This window comes from Bufo bufo, chromosome 11 (genome assembly GCF_905171765.1).
Source record: "Bufo bufo chromosome 11, aBufBuf1.1, whole genome shotgun sequence".
Classification (NCBI taxonomy): Eukaryota; Metazoa; Chordata; class Amphibia; order Anura; family Bufonidae; genus Bufo; species Bufo bufo.
Window position 1 is genome coordinate 585,251 of NC_053399.1, and position 26,573 is coordinate 611,823.

Genomic DNA, 26,573 nt, shown 5'->3' on the forward strand with positions numbered 1-26,573 from the left:
GGGTTAAGAGATTACCAGATTGTGCTCCTAACCACCAAGAAGACCAGTTCCATCTGAAAAGAATGTTGGGCCTTTGCCCAGGAAACCGTATCTGTGGGGGACGTTAGAAACCCCAGAACTCTTGCAGCCCTTTGTATGGATGTCCATAGATCTGAAAGCAGAAAACTGACGTTGGTGAAGATCTTCTTGGCCTTTTCGGGACTTCATAGTGAACTACAAGTACGTTATCTCCCTCAAAGTAGAGGACTGGGACCATATGTCTAACATCTGGACTGTCTTCTGAATTCGGGGTACTAGAAGATCTCTGAAACTGGCTTCGACTAGTCGGCCATGACAAATCCACCCTGGACTCTGAGGGCAGCTGACAGCACCTTAGTTTTTACAATGTTGGTTCTGAGCATAGGATGAATGCAAGACGCATAAACTGGAGATGGAGAATCCTCCCTTCCAAACTGATGGCAATCTGAAGGAATCTTCTCTGAGACATGAAGGTGTGCATCATGGTGGGATCTGTTATAGCTAAGAAAGTTGCCTTCCTTCATTACAGTCAGAATGGATTTCGGGTTGTTTTAACCTCTTCTTTATAAGAAATCCTTTCAGGTAGGGCAAGGTAACAGAACTTTGCTTGAGTACTGAAAACCCCTTGAATAAGACTTATGAATATTTCTCAGTGTTTAGAAAAAATGGTTCCCTCAGGTCCAGGAAATAAGGCCTTAGAATCACAGAGGAGACTGTGGCGTCAGACAAAACAAGACAGTCTTATGACTACACAAGGAGGGACTGGCCTGGTGTCATTGATTTTCAGGTTTTTCATCCCTGGAGAAGGAAGGCTTATTGCTTAGAAGAAAGTGCAGACTCTGGTTCCTTCCATAATATCATTAAGCTAAGGGCCAAGCAGGTTGCCAGGATGGAAGAGCAAGGCACCAAAGCGATGCTTTGAGGCTAAAGCACAGGCCATGTCTTGGTTAACTGGAGAGAGCAAGACTCTTGGCAGGTAATCATAAGGAAACTCGGACGCTCTTTTAAGCGAGGAGCATTCTGCAACTTTTCCACTTGCAAAACCCCTTCTTAGCTAGCTGCTTCAACGAAACACAAAGAGCCCTAGCCACAGGGACAGTAGCCATAACGCACTTCACACCATGTGAACTTTGTTCAAGAGATTGGCCTGCAAAATGTGATGAATGTATGACGGCTGTGACCCCTGCTGTTCGTGAAAAAGCACCGTTCCCCCAAGTCCACTGTGTGAACCTAGAGGTGGTGCAATGTTTGGCTGTCTCCATCAGTCCCACAGAATTGCATGGAGCGATGATCATGCATGAGAACCAACACTTCACATAGCAAACTCAGGACCCCCGATCTCATGACCAGCGGGCCTAGTGGTCGGTCCTCTTGTAAGCAAACATCACCTATTCTGTGGATCAGATTATTCTTACTTGTCTGCGCCTGTGCATTTAGATTTCTTTAAAGAAAATTTCCCCTCAAGTAAGCACATCTGAACTACTGGATCGATTTGAAGCCAGATTGGCAGCCTTTACCCACTTGCATTCTCCTCTGGCAAGTCAAAACACATCACCGTACTGCAGCCAAACCGCATCATCAATGTGATCATCTGGAAGAGGCTAATGGCAGCTGTGAAAAAGCCTGGTAAGGTAAGTGTGGCGAAACCAACCTCGCCACTGGGATTTGGAGGGGCCTGTTTGCCAGCCTCTTGCCCCAGGATTATGGCCCCTCTCATCAGCCCATGCTAAACTTTTGAACCCCTGGTCTAATTCGTGCCATTTTGGGATATGTTAAATGTCTGTGTACTGTAAAGGGTGGGACATTGTATATTTGAATAGTGATGTCTGTCCTATTGTCCCCACGTGTGTATTGGCGATTTCCCTTTGTCCTGAGAGATAATTGAATTACTCCTCGGTTGTCTCCAGGACAGAAGACATTGTGTATTCTCCTGCCTGTGATAATTACATTAACCCGTGTGAGGTAATTGTATCACAGGCAGAGGGGAGGAGTTTGTGTGGGAGTGTTTTACTGTATTGTACGTGTTTATTAGTTGTTTTTACAAAACCCTGTGGGTGGTAACCTTGTTGGAAAATGTGTATAAGGCAATGCTTGTGTGTTCAATAAAGAGTTCCTGTTTTACCCTTCATCATGTTGAGGCTGGTGTTTGGGTAACTGATCGACACTGGGGATTGCTATACGCTGAAGAATTGCTATACTCCCCTGACTATAACTACTAGCTCTTGTAAGAGCTGTTCCTGCTCTCTGGATTTAGGAGAGGCTCACCCACTGGAGCCTTGTCGTAGGTCCAGGGTGGGTAGGAGACGGCAAGACCTCAACCAAGCTTCGGTGGTTCGTGGGGTCTGCGGTGTCAAGTGGAGTGCTTGGAGTCCTCGGGAAGAGCTAGGAGCATCATTCGACGGAGGTACCCGGTCGGGGTGCTAGGAGAACCATTACAGTAAGCTTCAACCGAATGAGAGCAAGTAGAGCCTTTCACAAAGGATATAACACAAAAGGTCCTGGCATAGCTGCATGTGGACCAGGTCTTACAGGGAGCACCCAGCACAGCCTGGACCAGGTCTTACAGGGAGCACCCAGCACAGCCTGGACCAGGTCTTACAGGGAGCACCCAGCACCGCCTGGACTGTCGGTCTGGACCAGGTCTTACAGGGAGCACCCAGCACAGCCTGGACCAGGTCTTACAGGGAGCACCCAGCACAGCCGGGACTGTCTGTCTGGACCAGGTCTTACAGGGAGCACCCAGCACAGCCTGTACCAGGTCTTATAGGGAGCACCCAGCACAGCCTGTACCAGGTCTTATAGGGAGCACCCAGCACAGCCTGGACCAGGTCATATAGGGAGCACCCAGCACAGCCTGGACCAGGTCTTACAGGGAGCACCCAGCACAGCCTGGACTGTCTGTCTGGACCAGGTCTTACAGGGAGCACCCAGCACAGCCTGGACCAGGTCTTACAGGGAGCACCCAGCACAGCCTGGACCAGGTCTTACAGAGAGCACCCAGCACAGCCTGGACCAGGTCTTACAGGGAGCACCCAGCACAGCCTGGACCAGGTCTTACAGGGAGCACCCAGCACAGCCTGGACCAGGTCTTACAGAGAGCACCCAGCACAGCCTGGACCAGGTCTTACAGGGAGCACCCAGCACAGCCTGGACCAGGTCTTACAGGGAGCACCCAGCACCGCCTGGACCAGATCTTACAGGGAGCACCCAGCACAGCCTGGACCAGGTCTTACAGGGAGCACCCAGCACCGCCTGGACCGTCTGTCTGGACCAGGTCTTACAGGGAGCACCCAGCACCGCCTGGACTGTCGGTCTGGACCAGGTCTTACAGGGAGCACCCAGCACAGCCTCTACCAGGTCTTACAGGGAGCACCCAGCACAGCCTGGACCAGGTCTTACAGGGAGCACCCAGCACAGCCTCTACCAGGTCTTACAGGGAGCACCCAGCACAGCCTGGACCAGGTCTTACAGGGAGCACCCGTCACAGTCTGGACCAGGTCTTACAGGGAGCACCCAGCACCGTCTGGACCAGGTCTTACAGGGAGCACCCAGCACCGTCTGGACCAGGTCTTACAGGGAGCACCCAGCACCGTCTGGACCAGGTCTTACAGGGAGCACCCAGCACCATCTGGACCAGGTCTTACAGGGAGCACCCAGCACCGTCTGGACCAGGTCTTACAGGGAGCACCCAGCACCGTCTGGACCAGGTCTTACAGGGAGCACCCAGCACCGTCTGGACCAGGTCTTTCTGGAAGCCCTCCATGGCTTAAAAGTGACTGTCCTTCTCTTGTTGAACTTAACCCATTGCTGTGCTGCCCTAGGATGAATAGAAAAGTTTATCCTTTTAGTGTGTATAACCACCGTGTGTAACACGCATGTTAAACAAACACATGTCATGTGTATCCACCACATGCAGCCATTGCTCACACAGTTTTGACCTCTTCTCTGCGTTGTGCTTTGGATGCATTCGCAGGACTCCAGCAGGGAGACTTGAGATAGAATGTGTCCTTCTCATCAATTTGTAACTCTGATCCTATTACTGTCCCTGCAGATTATCACGCCTCCGCTATGCTGACCAACATCACCTCAGAGACATCTGGGCTCTACCGCTGTACTGCTGCCAACCAGCTGGCATCCCAGACGTGTGCCGTGGAGCTTCACATACGTGTAGGTCAGTGTCCATGTGCAGACACAGTATGAGGAATATTTGTCGTGTCAGGCCATACACTCTCTACTGTGTTTCAGGTGGCCTGGGATCAAAGGGTATTTTTGCAGCAATCGCCATAACCCTCATTATGGGATCGGTTCTCTTGGCACTCTTCATCTTGGTCTTGTGCCTACACCAGCAGAGCCAAGGAAAGTGGCAGGAAGAAGTGTACAGGTACTGGATGGGGGCTGCCACAGATGTGGTGGACAGAGCAGTCATGAGAATTAGAGCTGCCTTTGAAAGCTCAGGGTCTGTTGCAGCTCTTGGGCCCCCACACACCATGTGGAGGCCCCACACCCCAGTTTGCAGCATTGCGCACAACATGGCGGTTTTCAGAGGACTCATGTAACATACCAATGTCATGTTTTTCCTTCCTAGGGTGGGAAATTTGTCTTGCAGACAGGATGGTTTAACCAGGAGCCCCTACAGTGACTGCACCATGTCCAGTAGAGGCCGGCCTCATATCCTGTACAGTGTGAGGCAGAGCCACCCCACCCTGGAGGTGTCCACTATCAGCAGGCACCAAAGCAAGGCCCTTGTGCCCCCCGCCTCCTCAAAGGAGAGCATTACTTCCAGCGAGGAGGAAGAAGACATGAGTCCAGCTGCCATCTACTCTGCCCACCCTGGTTACTTGGTGTAAGCCTCCAGTCTCTGTGGCCCCTGCACGGGATAGGGCCAATGTGGTGTCTTGTTAATCTCTTCCAGTGCTATAGACAATGAAATCTGGGTGATGACACTGCAATCCCAAGTGCTCGAATGCTCCTTGTACCCCCAAAACCCCCCTTATAAAGAAACTTGTAGACGGCAGTTTGTGATCTGTTACCTGACTAAAAAGCCGGATGGGGGAAACCTCATGATGCTCTGTGCCCCCCGTGATGGCGGTCCGTACACCCTGGAGATGTGTAGGAGCGCTCACGCTGCGGAGGTCTCTACCGTAAGAGCGCTCACGCTACGGGCCATTAGACCCACCCAGGTCATGGAGACAATGTGTGCTATGCCACGTGAGCTCTGATTGGTGGTGTCATATGGAGGCAGAGCCTCAATAATAAGTACAGTAGGCGCAGAGACTGTACAGCACAATTGAATATAATAAAAACGGTGACCTCAGAGGGGGTGGGGTCAGCACAACGACAGGTACAAAAAATTGACAAATATACATTTCTACAGCTCGTCCCACAAGTCTCCTCCCGGCGTATTTACAGTGCGCTATCGTTCACGCGGCTGGACAGGATACTGGGTGCAGGCTGGGAATTCTTGGTCCGCTGTCCATCAGGCTCCGGGGCGGCTCCGTCAGCGGGTGTCGTTCTTGATGACAATTTCCACTCCGTGATGTTGGAGCTGGGCTCGGAGAATCAGGTTCTTGTTCTTCAGATCCTCCACCTGTGCGAGAAGTAAGATGTGGTCAGCATGGCGTCCTGTGCCCAGCTCAGCCCTCCCTGCCCAACCACGCACCTGTTGCCGTAAGACCTCATTGTCCATCTGCAGCTGCTCCACATTCTGCAGGTCCTCGGACAGGCGCAGGTTCCCTTGGCGCAGCTCCTGGATGTAGTCGCAGGCTTTAGACAGGATGCCTCCCTTACTCTGCAAGGAGAACAGAGATGTCAGGGACGAGGAGACATGCAGGATGCCCCGCAGTGCAAATCCGACCAATGACAACATCTCCCTGCACTCAGCAAGTCCTTGCTCCTCCCGGCAGCGTGCGTGTCCTCTCTCCCCCCCTGTTCTCCCCCCGGTGTGTGCGTGTCCTCTCCCCGCGGCGTGCGCGTGTCCTCTCTCTCCCTGTTCTCCCCCCGGTGTGTGCGTGTCCTCTCTCCCCCCCTGTTCTCCCCCCGGTGTGTGCGTGTCCTCTCTCTCCCTGTTCTCCCCCTGGTGTGTGCGTGTCCTCTCTCCCCCCCTGTTCTCCCCCCGGTGTGTGCGTGTCCTCTCCCCCTCTGTTCTCCCCGCGGTGTGTGCGTGTCCTCTCTCCTCCTGTTCTCCCCGCGGTGTGTGCGTGTCCTCTCTCTCCCTGTTCTCCCCCTGGTGTGTGCGTGTCCTCTCTCCCCCCCTGTTCTCCCCCCGGTGTGTGCGTGTCCTCTCCCCCCCTGTTCTCCCCGCGGTGTGTGCGTGTCCTCTCTCTCCCTGTTCTCCCCGCGGTGTGTGCGTGTCCTCTCTCTCCCTGTTCTCCCCCTGGTGTGTGCGTGTCCTCTCTCTCCCTGTTCTCCCCCTGGTGTGTGCGTGTCCTCTCTCCCCCCCTGTTCTCCCCCCGGTGTGTGCGTGTCCTCTCTCTCCCTGTTCTCCCCCCGGTGTGTGCGTGTCCTCTCTCTCCCTGTTCTCCCCCTGGTGTGTGCGTGTCCTCTCTCTCCCTGTTCTCCCCCTGGTGTGTGCGTGTCCTCTCCCCCCCCCTGTTCTCCCCACGGTGTGTGCGTGTCCTCTCTCTCCCTGTTCTCCCCCTGGTGTGTGCGTGTCCTCTCTCTCCCTGTTCTCCCCGCGGTGTGTGCGTGTCCTCTCTCTCCCTGTTCTCCCCGCGGTGTGTGCGTGTCCTCTCTCTCCCTGTTCTCCCCGCGGTGTGTGCGTGTCCTCTCTCTCCCTGTTCTCCCCCTGGTGTGTGCGTGTCCTCTCTCCCCCCCTGTTCTCCCCCCGGTGTGTGCGTGTCCTCTCTCCCCCTGTTCTCCCCGCGGCGTGCGTGTGTCCTCTCTCTCCCCCTCTGTTCTCCCCCTGCGGTGTGTGCGTGTCCTCTCTCTCCCTGTAGCGTGCATGTCCTCTCGACCCCTCCCGGCAGCGTGCATGTCCTCTCGACCCCTCCCGGCAGCGTGCATGTCCTCTCGACCCCTCCCGGCAGCGTGCATGTCCTCTCGACCCCTCCCGGCAGCGTGCATGTCCTCTCGACCCCTCCCGGCAGCGTGCATGTCCTCTCGACCCCTCCCGGCAGCGTGCATGTCCTCTCGACCCCTCCCGGCAGCGTGCATGTCCTCTCGACCCCTCCCGGCAGCGTGCATGTCCTCTCGACCCCTCCCGGCAGCGTGCATGTCCTCTCGACCCCTCCCGGCAGCGTGCATGTCCTCTCGACCCCTCCCGGCAGCGTGCATGTCCTCTCGACCCCTCCCGGCAGCGTGCATGTCCTCTCGACCCCTCCCGGCAGCGTGCATGTCCTCTCGACCCCCTCCTGGCAGCGTGCATGTCCTGTCCCCTGTGAGATTAGATTGCGAGCTTCACACCTGGCCAGACTTGGTATTCTCCATGGAGCAGTCTGGGATGATCTTGGAGAGCTGAACGATCCAGTTGTTGATCTTGTCCCGGCGGCGGCGCTCCACTGGGAAGAGACAGACACGGCGTTACGTACACAATAGCGCCTCCCATCTGAGGAGCACAGCATTACTGGGCATAACCTTCATTATGCTGTGCTCTCCTCTTCTCATCACGTGTGGTACGAGGACCGTCTGATTTCCTGTATTGGGGAGAGGACACGTGTCACCTCTTATTTCAGACTTCTAGGTGAACCTGACATCCACAGCAGATACTCACGGGGAGTACGGGTGAGTCCGGGGTGCAATGGATCGCTGCGCTCCCCCCTGCAGGACATCTTGTGGAGACATCATGACAAAAAACTGACCTGGGAGAAGGCAAGGGTCAGAGGTGAATGTGTGTGAGGGACAGCTGAATAACGTGCCTGCCAGATCTTACCCGCACCGGCGGTAGCTGCTTGGCCCAGCAGGGCCTCGCTGTTCTGTGTGGTTACCACAGTGGTGGCGCCGGCTCCGACCGCTGTGCTGGTGTCTGCCACTGCAGCAGTGGGAAAGTAAGTGTAGTGAGTCTCGGTGGTGGCGGTGTCACTCTCCCCGGCATCCTCGCTGGTAAACGCCCCTTGGATGACGGCCTACAGGGTGCACCGCTGGTGTTAACTTCCAGCCTCACAGCACACAGTACACACACAGGAGCGGGACTTACCTGAGTCATGGACTGTGCTGCGGGGAAGCCACTGATGGCCCCGGTGCCCTCCGTCTGTCCATCCAGCTGACTCTCCGCCACCTGGATGACCCTGTACATGACCTATAGGGGACACTACAGGCTAAAGATCTGCTGCAGCCCCCAAGGGAGGAGCGTTATAGGGGCTGCTCACCTGGTGGACGTCCCCTTACAGCACAGCAGATATAAAAACTGATGAACAAATATGGGGCATGTGTGATATAATGATGTATGTATGACATGACGTGTGATAGAGTGAGAGAGATATACGGTTACAAGAAAAAGTATGTGAACCCTTTGGAATTATATGGATTTCTGCACAAATTGGTCATAAAATGTGATCTGATCTTCATCTAAGTCACAACAATAGACAATCACAGTCTGCTTAAACTAATAACACAAAGAGTAGTAAGCCACTCACCGCGTCAAGGCTGTCTCATGAGTGGTCCCTAACTCTTGTTCCTACCTGTTCATGGGCCATGACAGCCACCCGGACGGGGTTACAAGCAAAGTGTACTTGGCGTGCATGCTGACCTGCATTCCCTGGATTTTGTGTGGCTGTCATGGCCCATGAACAGGTAGGAACAAGAGTTAGGGACCACTCATGAGACAGCCTTGACGCGGTGAGTGGCTTACTATGCTTTGGCCAAAATATAAACCAATGTCTCATCCAGCATGGAGGGCAGAGTGCTGGATGTAGTGTGCGATCACATTTGCATTTTCCGTTTGTATATGTATTTCGCCATAGTGATCTGCACCTGCAGCAGGTTGTGCTGACCCAACCCCTTATTTTTTTCTTTGTAGTATATATTGGAGGCGTGGCGATCTCCTTGGAGTCATTGCACACCTGACCAGTTAATCTGTCCTTGAGGCTGGTTTTAAAGTCAGTATAAAACTGAGTCTGCTTGTATAGAACCTACCATTAGCCATCTGGCTCCAGGAGAAGTATATGGTAGGTTCAGCATGCATGTTGGTACTTGCATCCCTGGATCCGATGAAAGCTGTAATGGCACCGGACGGGGTTACAAGCAAAGTGTACTTGGCTTGCATGCTGACCTGCATTCCCTGGATTTTATGTGGCTGTCATGGCCCATGAACAGGTAGGAACAAGAGTTAGGGACCACTCATGAGACAGCCTTGACGCGGTGAGTGGCTTACTATGCTTTGGCCAAAATATAAACCAATGTCTCATCCAGCATGGAGGGCAGAGTGCTGGATGTAGTGTGCGATCACATTTGCATTTTCCGTTTGTATATGTATTTCGCCATAGTGATGTGCACCTGCAGCAGGTTGTGCTGACCCAACCCCTTATTTTTTTCTTTGTAATAACACAAAGAGTTAAATGTTACCCTGTTTTTATTGAACACACCATGTAAACATTCACAGTGCAGGTGGAAAAAGTATGTGAACCCTTGGATTTAATAACTGGTTGAACCTCCTTTGGCAGCAATAACTTCCACCAAACGTTTCCTGCAGTTGCAGGTCAGACGTGCACAACGGTCAGGAGTAATTCTTCACCATTCCTCTTTACAGAACGGTTTCAGTTCAGCAATATTCTTGGGATGTCTGGTGTGAATCGCTTTCTTGAGGTCATGCCACAGCATCTCCATCGGGTTGAGGTCAGGACTCTGACTGGGCCACTCCAGAAGGCGGATTGTCTTCTGTTTAAGCCATTCTGTTGTTGATTTACTTCTATGCTTTGGGTCGTTGTCCTGTTGCAACACCCATCTTCTGTTGAGCTTCAGCTGGTGGACAGATGGCCTTAAGTTCTCCTGCAAAATGTCTTGATAAACTTGGGAATTAATTTTTCCTTCGATGATAGCAATCCGTCCAGGCCCTGACGCAGCAAAGCAGCCCCAAACCATGATGCCCCCCCCACCATACTTCACAGTTGGGATGAGGTTTTGAGGTCGGAGTGCTGTGCCTCTTTTTCTCCACACATAGTGTTGTGTGTTTCTTCCAAACAACTCCACTTTGGTTCCATCTGTCCACAGAATATTTTGCCAGTTCTGCTGTGGGACATCCAGGTGCTCTTGTGCAAACTGTAAACGTGCAGCAATGTTTTTTTTGGACAGCAGTGGCTTCCTCTGTGGTATCCTCCCATGAAATCCATTCTTGTTTAGTGTTTTACGTATCGTAGATTCGCTAACAGGGATGTTAGCATATGCCAGAGACTTCTGTAAGTCTTTAGCTGACACTCTAGGATTCTTCTTCACCTCATTGAGCAGTCTGCGCTGTGCTCTTGTAGTCATCTTTACAGGACGGCCGCTCCTAGGGAGAGTAGCAGCAGGGCTGAACGTCCTCCATTTATAGACACTTTGTCTTACCGTGGACTGATGAACAGCAAGGCTTTTGGAGATACTTTTATAACCCTTTCCAGCTTTATGCAAGTCAACAATTCTTAATCGTAGGTCTTCTGAGAGCTCTTTTGTGCAAGGCCTCATTCACATCAGCAATGCTTCTTGTGAAAAGCAAACCCAGAACTGGTGTGTGTTTTTTATAGGGCAGGGCAGCTGTAACCAACACCTCCAATCTCATCTCATTGATTGGACTCCAGCTGGCTGACACCTCACTCCAATTAGCTCTTGGAGATGTCATTAGTCTAGGGGTTCACATACTTTTTCCACCGGCACTGTGAATGTTTACATGGTGTGTTCAATAAAAACAGGGTAACATTTAACTCTTTGTGTTATTAGTTTAAGCAGACTGTGATTGTCTATTGTTGTGACTTAGATGAAGATCAGATCACATTTTATGACCAATTTGTGCAGAAATCCATATCATTCCAAAGGGTTCACATACAGTTGCAAGAAAAAGTATGTGTCGTGTGTGATAGAGAGAGCACTATATGTATGACGTGTGAGATATATATATATATATATATAAATAACATGGGGACGTCCACAAGGTGATGAATATAAATTCTCCTCCCACCTGTGTATGTCAGCCCTGTCCTGGAAATCCATTGGCGGACCCCCCCAATTAGTGCAGAGATTTCTCATGTTGGTCAGCCCCGACAATTCATGTGAACACTGCACTGACATCCGCTGGATCGGCCCCTATAATGCTCCTCCCTTGGCTGTGTATATATCATCCCATTTTGTATAATATAGGACCCCCTTCTCCCTATATATATATCTCCTCCCCTTGTATACATCTTATTTGTATATATGACTCGCTCCTCCCGTGTATTCCAGCACTCGCTCCTCCCGTGTACTCCAGCGCCCCTTCCTCCTCCCGTGTACTCCAGCGCCCCTTCCTCCTCCCGTGTACTCCAGCGCCCCTTCCTCCTCCCGTGTACTCCAGCGCCCCTTCCTCCTCCCGTGTACTCCAGCGCCCCTTCCTCCTCCCGTGTACTCCAGCGCCCCTTCCTCCTCCCGTGTACTCCAGCGCCCCTTCCTCCTCCCGTGTACTCCAGCGCCCCTTCCTCCTCCCGTGTACTCCAGCGCCCCTTCCTCCTCCCGTGTACTCCAGCGCCCCTTCCTCCTCCCGTGTACTCCAGCGCCCCTTCCTCCTCCCGTGTACTCCAGCGCCCCTTCCTCCTCCCGTGTACTCCAGCGCCCCTTCCTCCTCCCGTGTACTCCAGCGCCCCTTCCTCCTCCCGTGTACTCCAGCGCCCCTTCCTCCTCCCGTGTACTCCAGCGCCCCTTCCTCCTCCCGTGTACTCCAGCGCCCCTTCCTCCTCCCGTGTACTCCAGCGCCCCTTCCTCCTCCCGTGTACTCCAGCGCCCCTTCCTCCTCCCGTGTACTCCAGCGCCCCTTCCTCCTCCCGTGTACTCCAGCGCCCCTTCCTCCTCCCGTGTACTCCAGCGCCCCTTCCTCCTCCCGTGTACTCCAGCGCCCCTTCCTCCTCCCGTGTACTCCAGCGCCCCTTCCTCCTCCCGTGTACTCCAGCGCCCCTTCCTCCTCCCGTGTACTCCAGCGCCCCTTCCTCCTCCCGTGTACTCCAGCGCCCCTTCCTCCTCCCGTGTACTCCAGCGCCCCTTCCTCCTCCCGTGTACTCCAGCGCCCCTTCCTCCTCCCGTGTACTCCAGCGCCCCTTCCTCCTCCCGTGTACTCCAGCGCCCCTTCCTCCTCCCGTGTACTCCAGCGCCCCTTCCTCCTCCCGTGTACTCCAGCGCCCCTTCCTCCTCCCGTGTACTCCAGCGCCCCTTCCTCCTCCCGTGTACTCCAGCGCCCCTTCCTCCTCCCGTGTACTCCAGCGCCCCTTCCTCCTCCCGTGTACTCCAGCGCCCCTTCCTCCTCCCGTGTACTCCAGCGCCCCTTCCTCCTCCCGTGTACTCCAGCGCCCCTTCCTCCTCCCGTGTATTCCAGCGCCCCTTCCTCCTCCCGTGTACTCCAGCGCCCCCTTCCTCTTGGTACCTGTGTGCCGCCGCTGTCTGCACGGAATACATATTTCACCCCGGGGTCTGAGAAGGTGGCGGCTGACTGGATGCTGGCAATGGCGACACTGGTGGGGTCCTCCCCTGTGGCCACTGCACCTTGTGGAGAGAAGATAGCGCCATAAGCAGATGAACACACCCTCTGCTGATGTACCGCAAACAGCCTGCTCACCTTCCTGCACGCGGACTGTGCCCTCCTCAATCTCTGACGCTTTCTGCTGCCTGCGAGACAAAAGGGGCGATCAGACAGAAGCCCAGGTATACAGGACAGCCCCCCCATCCCCCGCGTATACAGGACAGACCCCCACATATACAGAACAGCCCCCCCATCCCCCGCGTATACAGGACAGCCCCCCCCCCCATCCCCCGCGTATACAGGACAGCCCCCCCATCCCCCGCGTATACAGGACAGCCCCCACGTATGCAGGACAGCCCTCCCCATCCCCCGCGTATACAGGACAGCCCTCCCCATCCCCCACGTATACAGGACAGCCCTCCCCATCCCCCGCGTATACAGGACAGCCCTCCCCATCCCCCGCGTATACAGGACAGCCCCCCCACCCCCCGTGTATACAGTACGGCCCCCCATTACACAGTTCGGACCTCCCCCCCATATACAGTGCGGCCCCCGTTAAACAGCCCGGACCTCTCCCCCATTATACAGTGCGGCCCCCGTGACACAGCCCGGACCTCTCCCCCATATACAGTGCGGACCCCGTGACACAGCCCGGACCTCTCCCCCATATACAGTGTGGCCCCTGTGACACAGCCAGGACCTCTCCCCCATATACAGTGCGGCCCCTGTGACACAGCCAGGACCTCTCCCCATGTATACAGTGCGGCCCCTGTTACACAGCCCGGACCTCCCCCCATGTATACAGTGCGGCCTCCGTTACACAGCCCGGACCTCTACCCCATATACAGTGCGGCCCCAGTTACACAGCCCGGACCTCTCCCCCATATACAGTGCGGCCCCCGTGACACAGCCCGGACTTCTCCCCCATATACAGTGCGGCCCCCGTTACACAGCTCGGACCTCTTCCCCATATACAGTACGGCCCCCGTTACACAGCCCGGACCTCTACCCCATATACAGTACAGCCCCCGTTACACAGCCCGGACCTCTCCCCCATATACAGTGCGGCCCCCGTTACACAGCCCGGACCTCTCCCCCATATACAGTGCGGCCCCCGTTACACAGCCCGGACCTCTACCCCATATACAGTGCGGCCCCAGTTACACAGCCCGGACCTCTCCCCCATATACAGTGCGGCCCCCGTGACACAGCCCGGACTTCTCCCCCATATACAGTGCGGCCCCCGTTACACAGCTCGGACCTCTTCCCCATATACAGTACGGCCCCCGTTACACAGCCCGGACCTCTACCCCATATACAGTACGGCCCCCGTTACACAGCCCGGACCTCTCCCCCATATACAGTGCGGCCCCCGTTACACAGCCCGGACCTCTCCCCCATATACAGTGCGGCCCCATTGACACAGCCCGGACTTCTCCCCCATATACAGTACGGCCCCCGTTACACAGCTCGGACCTCTCCCCCATATACAGTGCAGCCCCCGTTACACAGCCCGGACCTCTCCCCCATATACAGTGCGGCCCCCGTGACACAGCCCGGACCTCTCCCCCATATACAGTGCGGCCCCCGTGACACAGCCCGGACCTCTCCCCCATATACAGTGCGGCCCCCGTGACACAGCCCGGACCTCTCCCCCATATACAGTGCGGCCCCCGTGACACAGCCCGGACCTCTCCCCCATATACAGTACGGCCCCCGTGACACAGCCCGGACTTCTCCCCCACATACAGTGCGGCCCCCATTACACAGCCCGGACCACCCCCATATACAGTACGGCCCCCGTTACACAGCCCGGAGCGTCTTCTCTACAGTCTGTACCATGAGGAGATCACTCACCCTTTCATTTCTCACTTCTGTAAATCATTAGATGTCTGTATTCTGCAAAAAAAGAAAATTACATTCATGTCACCTACAGGAGGAGATATACAATATATGGCGGGCGGTGTATGATATTATACACAGGAGGGGGTGATATACGGGGAGATGACATATACTATACAGGGGAGGTGACATATACTATACAGGGGGGGTGATATATACAAGGAGACTTTATATACAGGAAGATGACATATACAGGGGGCGGCATATATGGGGAAATGATATATACAAGAGGGGGAGGTATATACAGGGAGATGATATATACAGGGGGCAGTATATACAAGGAGATGATATATATAGGGAAGAGGTATATATGGGGAGATGATATATATAGGGAGGAGGTATATACTGGGATATGATATATATATAGGGGGTATATACAGGGAGACGATATATACAGGGGGCGGTATATACAGGGAGATGATATAGGGATATGGTATACATGGGGAGATATATACAAGGAGATGATATATATATATATGGGGAGATGCTATATACAGGGGAGGTATATACAAGGAGATTATATATATATATATATATATATATATAGAGGAGGTATATACGGGGAGATGATTTATACAGGGGGCGGTATATACAGAGAGACTATATATACAGGGGGAGGTATATACGGGGAGATGATATATACAGGGGGCAGTATATACGGGGAGATGATATATACAGGGGGCAGTATATACGGGGAGATATATACAGGGGGCAGTATATACGGGGAGATACATACAGGGGGCAGTATATACGGGGAGATACATACAGGGGGCAGTATATACCGGGAGATACATACAGGGGGCAGTATATACCGGGAGATACATACAGGGGGCAGTATATACCGGGAGATACATACAGGGGGCAGTATATACCGGGAGATACATACAGGGGGCAGTATATACGGGGAGATGATATATACAGGGGGCAGTATATACGGGGAGATACATACATGGGGCAGTATATACGGGGAGATACATACAGGGGGCAGTATATACGGGGAGATGATATATACAGGGGGCAGTATATACAGGGAGATGATATATACAGGGGGCAGTATATACTGGGAGATGATATATACAGGGGGCAGTATATACGGGGAGATGATATATACAGGGGGCAGTATATACGGGGAGATGATATATACAGGGGGCAGTATATACGGGGAGATACATACAGGGGGGCAGTATATACAAGGAGATGATATATATAGGGAAGAGGTATATATGGGGAGATGATATATATAGGGAGGAGGTATATACTGGGATATGATATATATATATATAGGGGGTATATACAGGGAGACGATATATACAGGGGGCGGTATATACAGGGAGATGATATAGGGATATGGTATACATGAGGAGATATATACAAGGAGATGATATATATATATGGGGAGATGCTATATACAGGGGAGGTATATACAAGGAGATTATATATATATATATAGAGGAGGTATATACAAGGAGATTATATATATATATACAGGGGGCAGTATATACGGGGAGATGATTTATACAGGGGGCGGTATATACAGAGAGACTATATATACAGGGGGAGGTATATACGGGGAGATGATATATACAGGGGGCAGTATATACGGGGAGATGATATATACAGGGGGCGGTATATACAGAGAGACTATATATACAGGGGGAGGTATATACGGGGAGATGATATATACAGGGGGCAGTATATACGGGGAGATATATACAGGGGGCAGTATATACGGGGAGATACAGGGGGCAGTATATACCGGGAGATACATACAGGGGGCAGTATATACCGGGAGATACATACAGGGGGCAGTATATACGGGGAGATGATATATACAGGGGGCAGTATATACGGGGAGATGATATATACAGGGGGCAGTATATACGGGGAGATACATACATGGGGCAGTATATACGGGGAGATACATACAGGGGGCAGTATATACGGGGAGATGATATATACAGGGGGCAGTATATACTGGGAGATGATATATACAGGGGGCAGTATATACGGGGAGATGATATATACAGGGGGCAGTATATACGGGGAGATGATATATACAGGGGGCAGTATATACGGGGAGATGATATATACAGGGGGCAGTATATACGGGGAGATGATATATACAGGGGGCAGTATATACTAGGAGATGATATATACGGGGAGATACATACAGGGGGCAGTATATACGGGGAGATTATATATACAGGGGGCAGTATATACAGATAGATGATACATACAGGGGGCAGTATATACTGGGAGATGATACATACAGGGGGCAGTATATACTGGGAGATGATATATACAGGGGGCAGTATATACTGGGAGATGATATATACAGGGGGCAGTATATACTGGGAGATGATATATACAGGGGGCAGTATATACAGATAGATGATACATACAGGGGGCAGTATATACGGGGAGCTGATACATACAGGGGGCAGTATATACGGGGAGATATATACAGGGGGAGGTATATACGGGGAGATGATATATACAAGGGGCAGTATATACAGATAGATAATATATACAGGGGGCAGTATATACGGGGAGATGATATATACAGGGGGCAGTATATACAGAGAGATGATATATACAGGGGGCAGTATATACGGGGAGATGATATATACAGGGGGCAGTATATACGGGGAGATGATATATACAGGGGGCAGTATATACGGGGAGATGATATATACAGGGGGCAGTATATACGGGGAGATGATATATACAGGGGGCAGTATATACGGGGAGATGATATATACAGGGGGCAGTATATACTGGGAGATGATATATACAGGGGGCAGTATATACGGGGAGATGATATATACAGGGGGCAGTATATACGGGGAGATGATATATACAGGGGGCAGTATATACGGGGAGATGATATATACAAGGGGCAGTATATACGGGGAGATGATATATACAGGGGGCAGTATATACGGGGAGATGATATATACAGGGGGCAGTATATACGGGGAGATGATATATCCAGGGGGCAGTATATACGGGGAGATGAAATATACAGGGGGCAGTATATACAGATAGATGATATATACAGGGGGCAGTATATACGGGGAGATGATATATACAGGGGGCAGTATATACGGGGAGATGATATATACAGGGGGCAGTATATACGGGGAGATGATATATACAGGGGGCAGTATATACGGGGAGATGATATATACAGGGGGCAGTATATACAGATAGATGATATATACAGGGGGCAGTATATACGGGGAGATGATATATACAGGGGGCAGTATATACAGATAGATGATATATACAGGGGGCAGTATATACGGGGAGATGATATATACAGGGGGCAGTATATACAGATAGATGATATATACAGGGGGCAGTATATACGGGGAGATGATATATACAGGGGGCAGTATATACGGGGAGATGATATATACAGGGGGCAGTATATACGGGGAGATGATATATACAGGGGGCAGTATATACAGATAGATGATATATACAGGGGGCAGTATATACGGGGAGATGATATATACAGGGGGCAGTATATACGGGGAGATGATATATACAGGGGGCAGTATATACAGATAGATGATATATACAGGGGGCAGTATATACAGATAGATGATATATACAGGGGGCAGTATATACGGGGAGATGATATATACAGGGGGCAGTATATACTGGGAGATGATATATACAGGGAGCAGTATATACGGGGAGATGATATATCCAGGGGGCAGTATATACGGGGAGATGATATATACAGGGGGCAGTATATACGGGGAGATGATATATACAGGGGGCAGTATATACAGATAGATGATATATACAGGGGGCAGTATATACAGATAGATGATATATACAGGGGGCAGTATATACGGGGAGATGATATATACAGGGGGCAGTATATACGGGGAGATGATACATACAGGGGGCAGTATATACAGATAGATGATATATACAGGGGGCAGTATATACAGATAGATGATACATACAGGGGGCAGTATATACTGGGAGATGATACATACAGGGGGCAGTATATACAGATAGATGATACATACAGGGGGCAGTATATACGGGGAGATGATATATACAGGGGGCAGTATATACAGATAGATGATATATACAGGGGGCAGTATATACGGGGAGATGATACATACAGGGGGCAGTATATACTGGGAGATGATATATACAGGGGGCAGTATATACGGGGAGATGATATATACAGGGGGCAGTATATACAGATAGATGATATATACAGGGGGCAGTATATACAGATAGATGATATATACAGGGGGCAGTATATACAGATAGATGATATATACAGGGGGCAGTATATACGGGGAGATGATATATACAGGGGGCAGTATATACGGGGAGATGATATATACAGGGGGCAGTATATACAGATAGATGATACATACAGGGGGCAGTATATACAGATAGATGATATATACAGGGGGCAGTATATACAGATAGATGATATATACAGGGGGCAGTATATACGGGGAGATGATATATCCAGGGGGCAGTATATACGGGGAGATGATATATACAGGGGGCAGTATATACAGATAGATGATATATACAGGGGGCAGTATATACAGATAGATGATATATACAGGGGGCAGTATATACGGGGAGATGATATATACAGGGGGCAGTATATACGGGGAGATGATATATCCAGGGGGCAGTATATACGAAGAGATGATATATACAGGGGGCAGTATATACAGATAGATGATACATACAGGGGGCAGTATATACGGGGAGATGATACATACAGGGGGCAGTATATACAGATAGATGATATATACGGGGAGATGATACATACAGGGGGCAGTATATACGGGGAGATGATATATACAGGGGGCAGTATATACAGATAGATGATATATACAGGGGGCAGTATATACAGATAGATGATACATACAGGGGGCAGTATATACAGATAGATGATATATACAGGGGGCAGTATATACAGATAGATGATATATACAGGGGGCAGTATATACGGGGAGATGATATATCCAGGGGGCAGTATATACGGGGAGATGATATATACAGGGGGCAGTATATACGGGGAGATGATATATACAGGGGGCAGTATATACGGGGAGATGATATATACAGGGGGCAGTATATACGGGGAGATGATACATACAGGGGGCAGTATATACAGATAGATGATATATACAGGGGGCAGTATATACAGATAGATGATACATACAGGGGGCAGTATATACAGATAGATGATATATACAGGGGGCAGTATATACAGATAGATGATATATACAGGGGGCAGTATATACGGGGAGATGATATATCCAGGGGGCAGTATATACGGGGAGATGATATATACAGGGGGCAGTATATACAGATAGATGATATATACAGGGGGCAGTATATACAGATAGATGATATATACAGGGGGCAGTATATACAGATAGATGATATATACAGGGGGCAGTATATACGGGGAGATGATATATCCAGGGGGCAGTATATACGGGGAGATGATATATACAGGGGGCAGTATATACGGGGAGATGATATATACAGGGGGCAGTATATACGGGGAGATGATATATACAGGGGGCAGTATATACGGGGATTTGACATATACAGGGGGCAGTATATACAGATAGATGATACATACAGGGGGCAGTATATACGGGGAGATGATATATACAGGGGGCAGTATATACGGGGAGATGATATATACAGGGGGCAGTATATACGGGGAGATGATATATACAGGGGGCAGTATATACTGGGAGATGATATATACAGGGGGCAGTATATACGGGGAGATGATATATACAGGGGGCAGTATATACAGATAGATGATATATACAGGGGGCAGTATATACGGGGAGATGATATATACAGGGGGCAGTATATACGGGGAGATGATATATCCAGGGGGCAGTATATACGGGGAGATGATATATACAGGGGGCAGTATATACGGGGAGATGATATATACAGGGGGCAGTATATACGGGGAGATGATATATACAGATAGATGATATATACAGGGGGCAGTATATACAGATAAATGATATATACAGGGGGCAGTATATACGGGGAGATGATATATACAGGGGGCAGTATATACGGGGATTTGACATATACAGGGGGCAGTATATACAGATAGATGATACATACAGGGGGCAGTATATACGGGGAGATGATATATACAGGGGGCAGTATATACAGATAGATGATATATACAGGGGGCAGTATATACGGGGAGATGATATATACAGGGGGCAGTATATACGGGGAGATGATATATACAGGGGGCAGTATATACGGGGAGATGATATATACAGGGGGCAGTATATACGGGGAGATGATATATACAGGGGGCAGTATATACTGGGAGATGATATATACAGGGGGCAGTATATACGGGGAGATGATACATACAGGGGGCAGTATATACAGATAGATGATATATACAGGGGGCAGTATATACAGATAGATGATACATACAGGGGGCAGTATATACGGGGAGATGATATATACAGGGGGCAGTATATACGGGGAGATGATACATACAGGGGGCAGTATATACAGATAGATGATATATACAGGGGGCAGTATATACAGATAGATGATACATACAGGGGGCAGTATATACGGGGAGATGATATATACAGGGGGCAGTATATACGGGGAGATGATATATACAGGGGGCAGTATATACGGGGAGATGATATATACAGGGGGCAGTATATACGGGGAGATGATATATACAGGGGGCAGTATATACTGGGAGATGATATATACAGGGGGCAGTATATACGGGGAGATGATACATACAGGGGGCAGTATATACAGATAGATGATATATACAGGGGGCAGTATATACAGATAGATGATACATACAGGGGGCAGTATATACAGATAGATGATATATACAGGGGGCAGTATATACGGGGAGATGATACATACAGGGGGCAGTATATACAGATAGATGATATATACAGGGGGCAGTATATACAGATAGATGATACATACAGGGGGCAGTATATACGGGGAGATGATATATACAGGGGGCAGTATATACGGGGAGATGATACATACAGGGGGCAGTATATACGGGGAGATGATACATACAGGGGGCAGTATATACAGATAGATGATATATACAGGGGGCAGTATATACAGATAGATGATACATACAGGGGGCAGTATATACAGATAGATGATATATACAGGGGGCAGTATATACGGGGAGATGATACATACAGGGGGCAGTATATACAGATAGATGATATATACAGGGGGCAGTATATACAGATAGATGATACATACAGGGGGCAGTATATACGGGGAGATGATATATACAGGGGGCAGTATATACGGGGATTTGACATATACAGGGGGCAGTATATACGGGGAGATGATACATACAGGGGGCAGTATATACAGATAGATGATATATACAGGGGGCAGTATATACGGGGAGATGATATATACAGGGGGCAGTATATACAGATAGATGATATATACAGGGGGCAGTATATACGGGGAGATGATATATACAGGGGGCAGTATATACGGGGATTTGACATATACAGGGGGGAGGTGAAGGGTATAGTGACACGGTGATAAGCCCCACCCCCTCCGCGGGTCACGTGACTTTAGCTGGACAACCCTCTTTCCCTGGTACCTGGTCTTTTTCGCCAGATCTCAGGCTCCGGTTCCCGGTCCAGACAGCCATGGAAGATCGCACATGCGCAGAGACGCGATCATCAGTGGCCATGTTTATTTGGGGCGGAAGTTGTCGGCACTTCCGACAGTGGCGCCATGTTAGATGATGGGAAAGTGTTGCTAGAAGCTGGACCTCTGCTCCACCTCTTTTCCCGCCGAGCGCCATATTTTATCCGGGCGGAAGCCTCCCTTCTATTGGCAGTATCGTTTTCAAGACACAAAATGGAGGTTGTGTGGTAGACAGAGGGGTGTGTCCCAGATGTGTGACGTCACTGCCAGGTAGTGTTCTCATTTCCATCAAATAAAACATGAGGTAAAGGGGGTGTAGTTTGGGCCTGGCTTAATTCATGAGGGGCTATGTGACGTCAGGGGTTTCATCATATTTGCTGTTGGTTTTTTTCCCTCTTAAGAATTTTTTTTCAGTCACATTTAATATAGTATTAAAAAAAAACTGTCCCTGAGCCGTGTGGCCCTATGCCGGAGCCCAATGTGGAGTGGTGTGGCCCTATGCCGGAGCCCAGTGTGGAGTGGTGTGGCCCTATGCTGGAGCCCGGTGTGGAGTGGTGTGGCCCTATGCCGGAGCCCAGTGTGGCGTGGTGTGGCCCTATGCCGGAGCCCAGTGTGGAGTGGTGTGGCCCTATGCCGGAGCCCAGTGTGGAGTGGTGTGGCCCTATGCCAGAGCCCGGTGTGGAGTGGTGTGGCCCTATGCCGGAGCCCAGTGTGGCGTGGTGTGGCCCTATGCCGGAGCCCAGTGTGGAGTGGTGTGGCCCTATGCCGGAGCCCAGTGTGGAGTGGTGTGGCCCTATGCTGGAGCCCGGTGTGGAGTGGTGTGGCCCTATGCCAGAGCCCGGTGTAGAGTGGTGTGGCCCTATGCCGGAGCCCAGTGTGGAGTGGTGTGGCCCTATGCCGGAGCCCAGTGTGGAGTGGTGTGGCCCTATGCTGGAGCCCGGTGTGGAGTGGTGTGGCCCTATGCCAGAGCCCGGTGTAGAGTGGTGTGGCCCTATGCCGGAGCCCGGTGTGGAGTGGTGTGGCCCTATGCCGGAGCCCGGTGTGGAGTGGTGTGGCCCTATGCCAGAGCCCGGTGTGGAGTGGTGTGGCCCTATGCCGGAGCCCAGTGTGGAGTGGTGTGGCCCTATGCCGGAGCCCGTTGTGGAGTGGTGTGGCCCTATGCCGGAGCCCAGTGTGGCGTGGTGTGGCCCTATGCCGGAGCCCGGTGTGGAGTGGTGTGGCCCTATGCCTGAGCCCGGTGTGGAGTGGTGTGGCCCTATGCCGGAGCCCGGTGTGGAGTGGTGTGGCCCTATGCCAGAGCCCGGTGTGGAGTGGTGTGGCCCTATGCCGGAGCCCGGTGTGGAGTGGTGTGGCCCTATGCCAGAGCCCGGTGTGGAGTGGTGTGGCCCTATGCCGGAGCCCGGTGTGGAGTGGTGTGGCCCTATGCCGGAGCCCGGTGTGGAGTGGTGTGGCCCTATGCCGGAGCCCGGTGTGGAGTGGTGTGGCCCTATGTAGGAGTGTCAGGACGGATCCGTTTGGCTGCAGGCAGCGTTTCGGTGTCCGCCTCCAGAGCATAACGGAGACGGATCGGAGGCAAACTGACGCATTCTGAGCCGATCCTTTTCCATTCAGAATACTTTAGGGCAAAACTGATCCGTTTTGGACGCTGAGCCCTGAACGGATCTCACAAACGGAAACCAAAACGCCGGTGTGAGAGGAGCCTTACCTCCAGAGCAGCGCTCCTCAGGCTGACATTGAAGGTCCGTTTTCTGTTTTTTTAGTGTATTTCTGCCATTGTTTTCTGAGTCGCTGGCGCCGTCCGGCTACTTTACTAACCCGTGCGCTGGATCGGGTGATGTAAGCGCCGGCCTCATGTAACCGCCCTTCTGAATCTAGATCGTTTTCTACGCCTAAAACTGCCGCCCCCCTTTTTTTTTAGACTTGGTGTGGGCGAGGAGAAGTCGCAGATTATGACGGATGGACCTTTGTTCCGCAATCTGCAAAAGAGATATGGCAGAAAACGGGTGTCGATCCCAATGAGCCCTTCATTGGTTGAACTCCTCCTCTTGCCGTCACTCCTCTGCTTGTGCTATAACTGCTGGGATGCCTGAGCCTGGGGTCCTGCCTGCCCTGACCTTGGCCTGTCCACCCTACTGACCCTTCGCTGCCAGTCCTGACCTCGGACTAGTTTCACCGATGTGCGCTGCCATGGGTCAGCTGTAACCTACACCAGAAGAATTCCAAGGGGGTGGAAAACTTAGCTAGGGTAACACCACCCGGCAAACCCGGGCAAATGCCGGGGCCCCTGTGCCCGCTCACTCCTGCCTCTTCTGAGTTCTAGGGCCGCTTACCCCAGCATGTGCACTGCTGGGGTAAGCGGCCCCAGAACTCAGATCAGGGTCGATGGAGTTGTTTCGGTAGATGATCGATCCTATGCTAGAATGTAGTTGTTAGAAGGAGTTCTGTGACATCACTGGTCACATGACAAACCCCGACGGCAGCAGCAGCAGCTTGTGGAAGGAGGAGGGGCTGAGTGTGCAAGATGCAGAGTGAGGTAGGAGGATGTGCTGCTGGAGAACCAGAGCTTCATGAGGGGCAGTGGAATCTGGTGCAATTAGGGGGGTTGATCATACAGATCTGGGTGTATTCTGAGGGCCATGATGTGTGTGTCCCTGTGTGTGTCACCATCGCCATGCCCCCCACAGCGTTCCCTTTGTCTTGACACAGCTGCATCAGGACATTCTGTGCGGGGCAAGATGAAGATGGAAGAGGAGGCAGCGCGGCCAGCGGGGAGTCTGTGGTAGAGGCACAGGGAGGACGCAGGTAACACTACTACATGATCTACACTAGTGTTATCTGTGATTTACATAGGACTGCAGGTAACACTGCTACATGATCTACACTAGTGTTATCTGTGATTTACATAGGACTGCAGGTAACACTGCTACATGATCTACACTAGTGTTATCTGTGGTTTACATAGGACTGCAGGTAACACTGCTACATGATCTACACTAGTGTTATCTGTGATTTACATAGGACTGCAGGTAACACTGCTACATGATCTACACTAGTGTTATCTGTGGTTTACATAGGACTGCAGGTAACACTGCTACATGATCTACACTAGTGTTATCTGTGGTTTACATAGGACTGCAGGTAACACTACTACATGATCTACACTAGTGTTATCTGTGGTTTACATAGGACTGCAGGTAACACTACTACATGATCTACACTAGTGTTATCTGTGGTTTACATATGACTGCAGGTAACACTACTACATGATCTACACTAGTGTTATCTGTGGTTTACATAGGACTGCAGGTAACACTACTACATGATCTACACTAGTGTTATCTGTGGTTTACATAGGACTGCAGGTAACACTACTACATGATCTACACTAGTGTTATCTGTGGTTTACATAGGACTGCAGGTAACACTGCTACATGATCTACACTAGTGTTATCTGTGGTTTACATAGGACTGCAGGTAACACTACTACATGATCTACACTAGTGTTATCTGTGGTTTACATAGGACTGCAGGTAACACTACTACATGATCTACACTAGTGTTATCTGTGGTTTACATAGGACTGCAGGTAACACTACTACATGATCTACACTAGTGTTATCTGTGGTTTACATAGGACTGCAGGTAACACTACTACATGATCTACACTAGTGTTATCTGTGGTTTACATAGGACTGCAGGTAACACTACTACATGATCTACACTAGTGTTATCTGTGGTTTACATAGGACTGCAGGTAACACTACTACATGATCTACACTAGTGTTATCTGTGGTTTACATATGACTGCAGGTAACACTGCTACATGATCTACACTAGTGTTATCTGTGGTTTACATAGGACTGCAGGTAACACTACTACATGATCTACACTAGTTTTATCTGTGGTTTACATAGGACTGCAGGTAACACTACTACATGATCTACACTAGTGTTATCTGTGGTTTACATAGGACTGCAGGTAACACTACTACATGATCTACACTAGTGTTATCTGTGGTTTACATAGGACTGCAGGTAACACTACTACATGATCTACACTAGTGTTATCTGTAATTTACATAGGACTGCAGGTAACACTGCTACATGATCTACACTAGTGTTATCTGTGGTTTACATAGGACTGCAGGTAACACTACTACATGATCTACACTAGTGTTATCTGTAATTTACATAGGACTGCAGGTAACACTGCTACATGATCTACACTAGTGTTATCTGTGGTTTACATAGGACTGCAGGTAACACTACTACATGATCTACACTAGTGTTATCTGTGGTAGAGGCACACTAAGGACGCAGGT

The 26,573-nt window shown here is 50.8% G+C and overlaps 2 protein-coding genes across 4 annotated transcripts in view; one reads left to right on the plus strand and one right to left on the minus strand.

Moving 5' to 3' along the window:
- The window catches only part of LOC120981589 (immunoglobulin superfamily member 11-like), a 69,505-nt gene extending 64,480 nt beyond the window's left edge, over nt 1-5,025 (plus strand). Inside the window, exons 5-7 of the mRNA XM_040411127.1 lie at nt 4,070-4,189; nt 4,264-4,399; nt 4,604-5,025. Of these exons, the coding sequence (XP_040267061.1) occupies nt 4,070-4,189; nt 4,264-4,399; nt 4,604-4,865 (518 nt within the window). The 3' untranslated portion in view covers nt 4,866-5,025. The remainder of the gene's footprint in view (nt 1-4,069; nt 4,190-4,263; nt 4,400-4,603) is intronic.
- A 265-nt stretch (nt 5,026-5,290) lies between these two features.
- USF1 (upstream transcription factor 1) lies at nt 5,291-22,303 on the minus strand. Of its 3 annotated transcripts, none has more exons than XM_040411853.1 (11): nt 22,203-22,303; nt 14,483-14,524; nt 12,722-12,771; nt 12,530-12,642; nt 8,150-8,251; nt 7,886-8,078; nt 7,727-7,814; nt 7,591-7,649; nt 7,420-7,514; nt 5,678-5,806; nt 5,291-5,605 (listed from the first exon to the last, which is right to left on the minus strand). In XM_040411853.1, exons 2-11 carry the CDS (start codon nt 14,488-14,490, stop codon nt 5,516-5,518), a joined length of 927 nt encoding a protein of 308 aa, XP_040267787.1. In that variant the 5' UTR covers nt 14,491-14,524; nt 22,203-22,303; the 3' UTR covers nt 5,291-5,515. The 3 variants fall into 3 exon arrangements, with proteins under 3 accessions (XP_040267787.1, XP_040267786.1, XP_040267784.1); XM_040411852.1 differs by having other exon boundaries at nt 7,892-8,078; nt 12,530-12,648; XM_040411850.1 differs by having other exon boundaries at nt 12,530-12,648.
- Nucleotides 22,304-26,573: the final 4,270 nt, after the last annotated feature.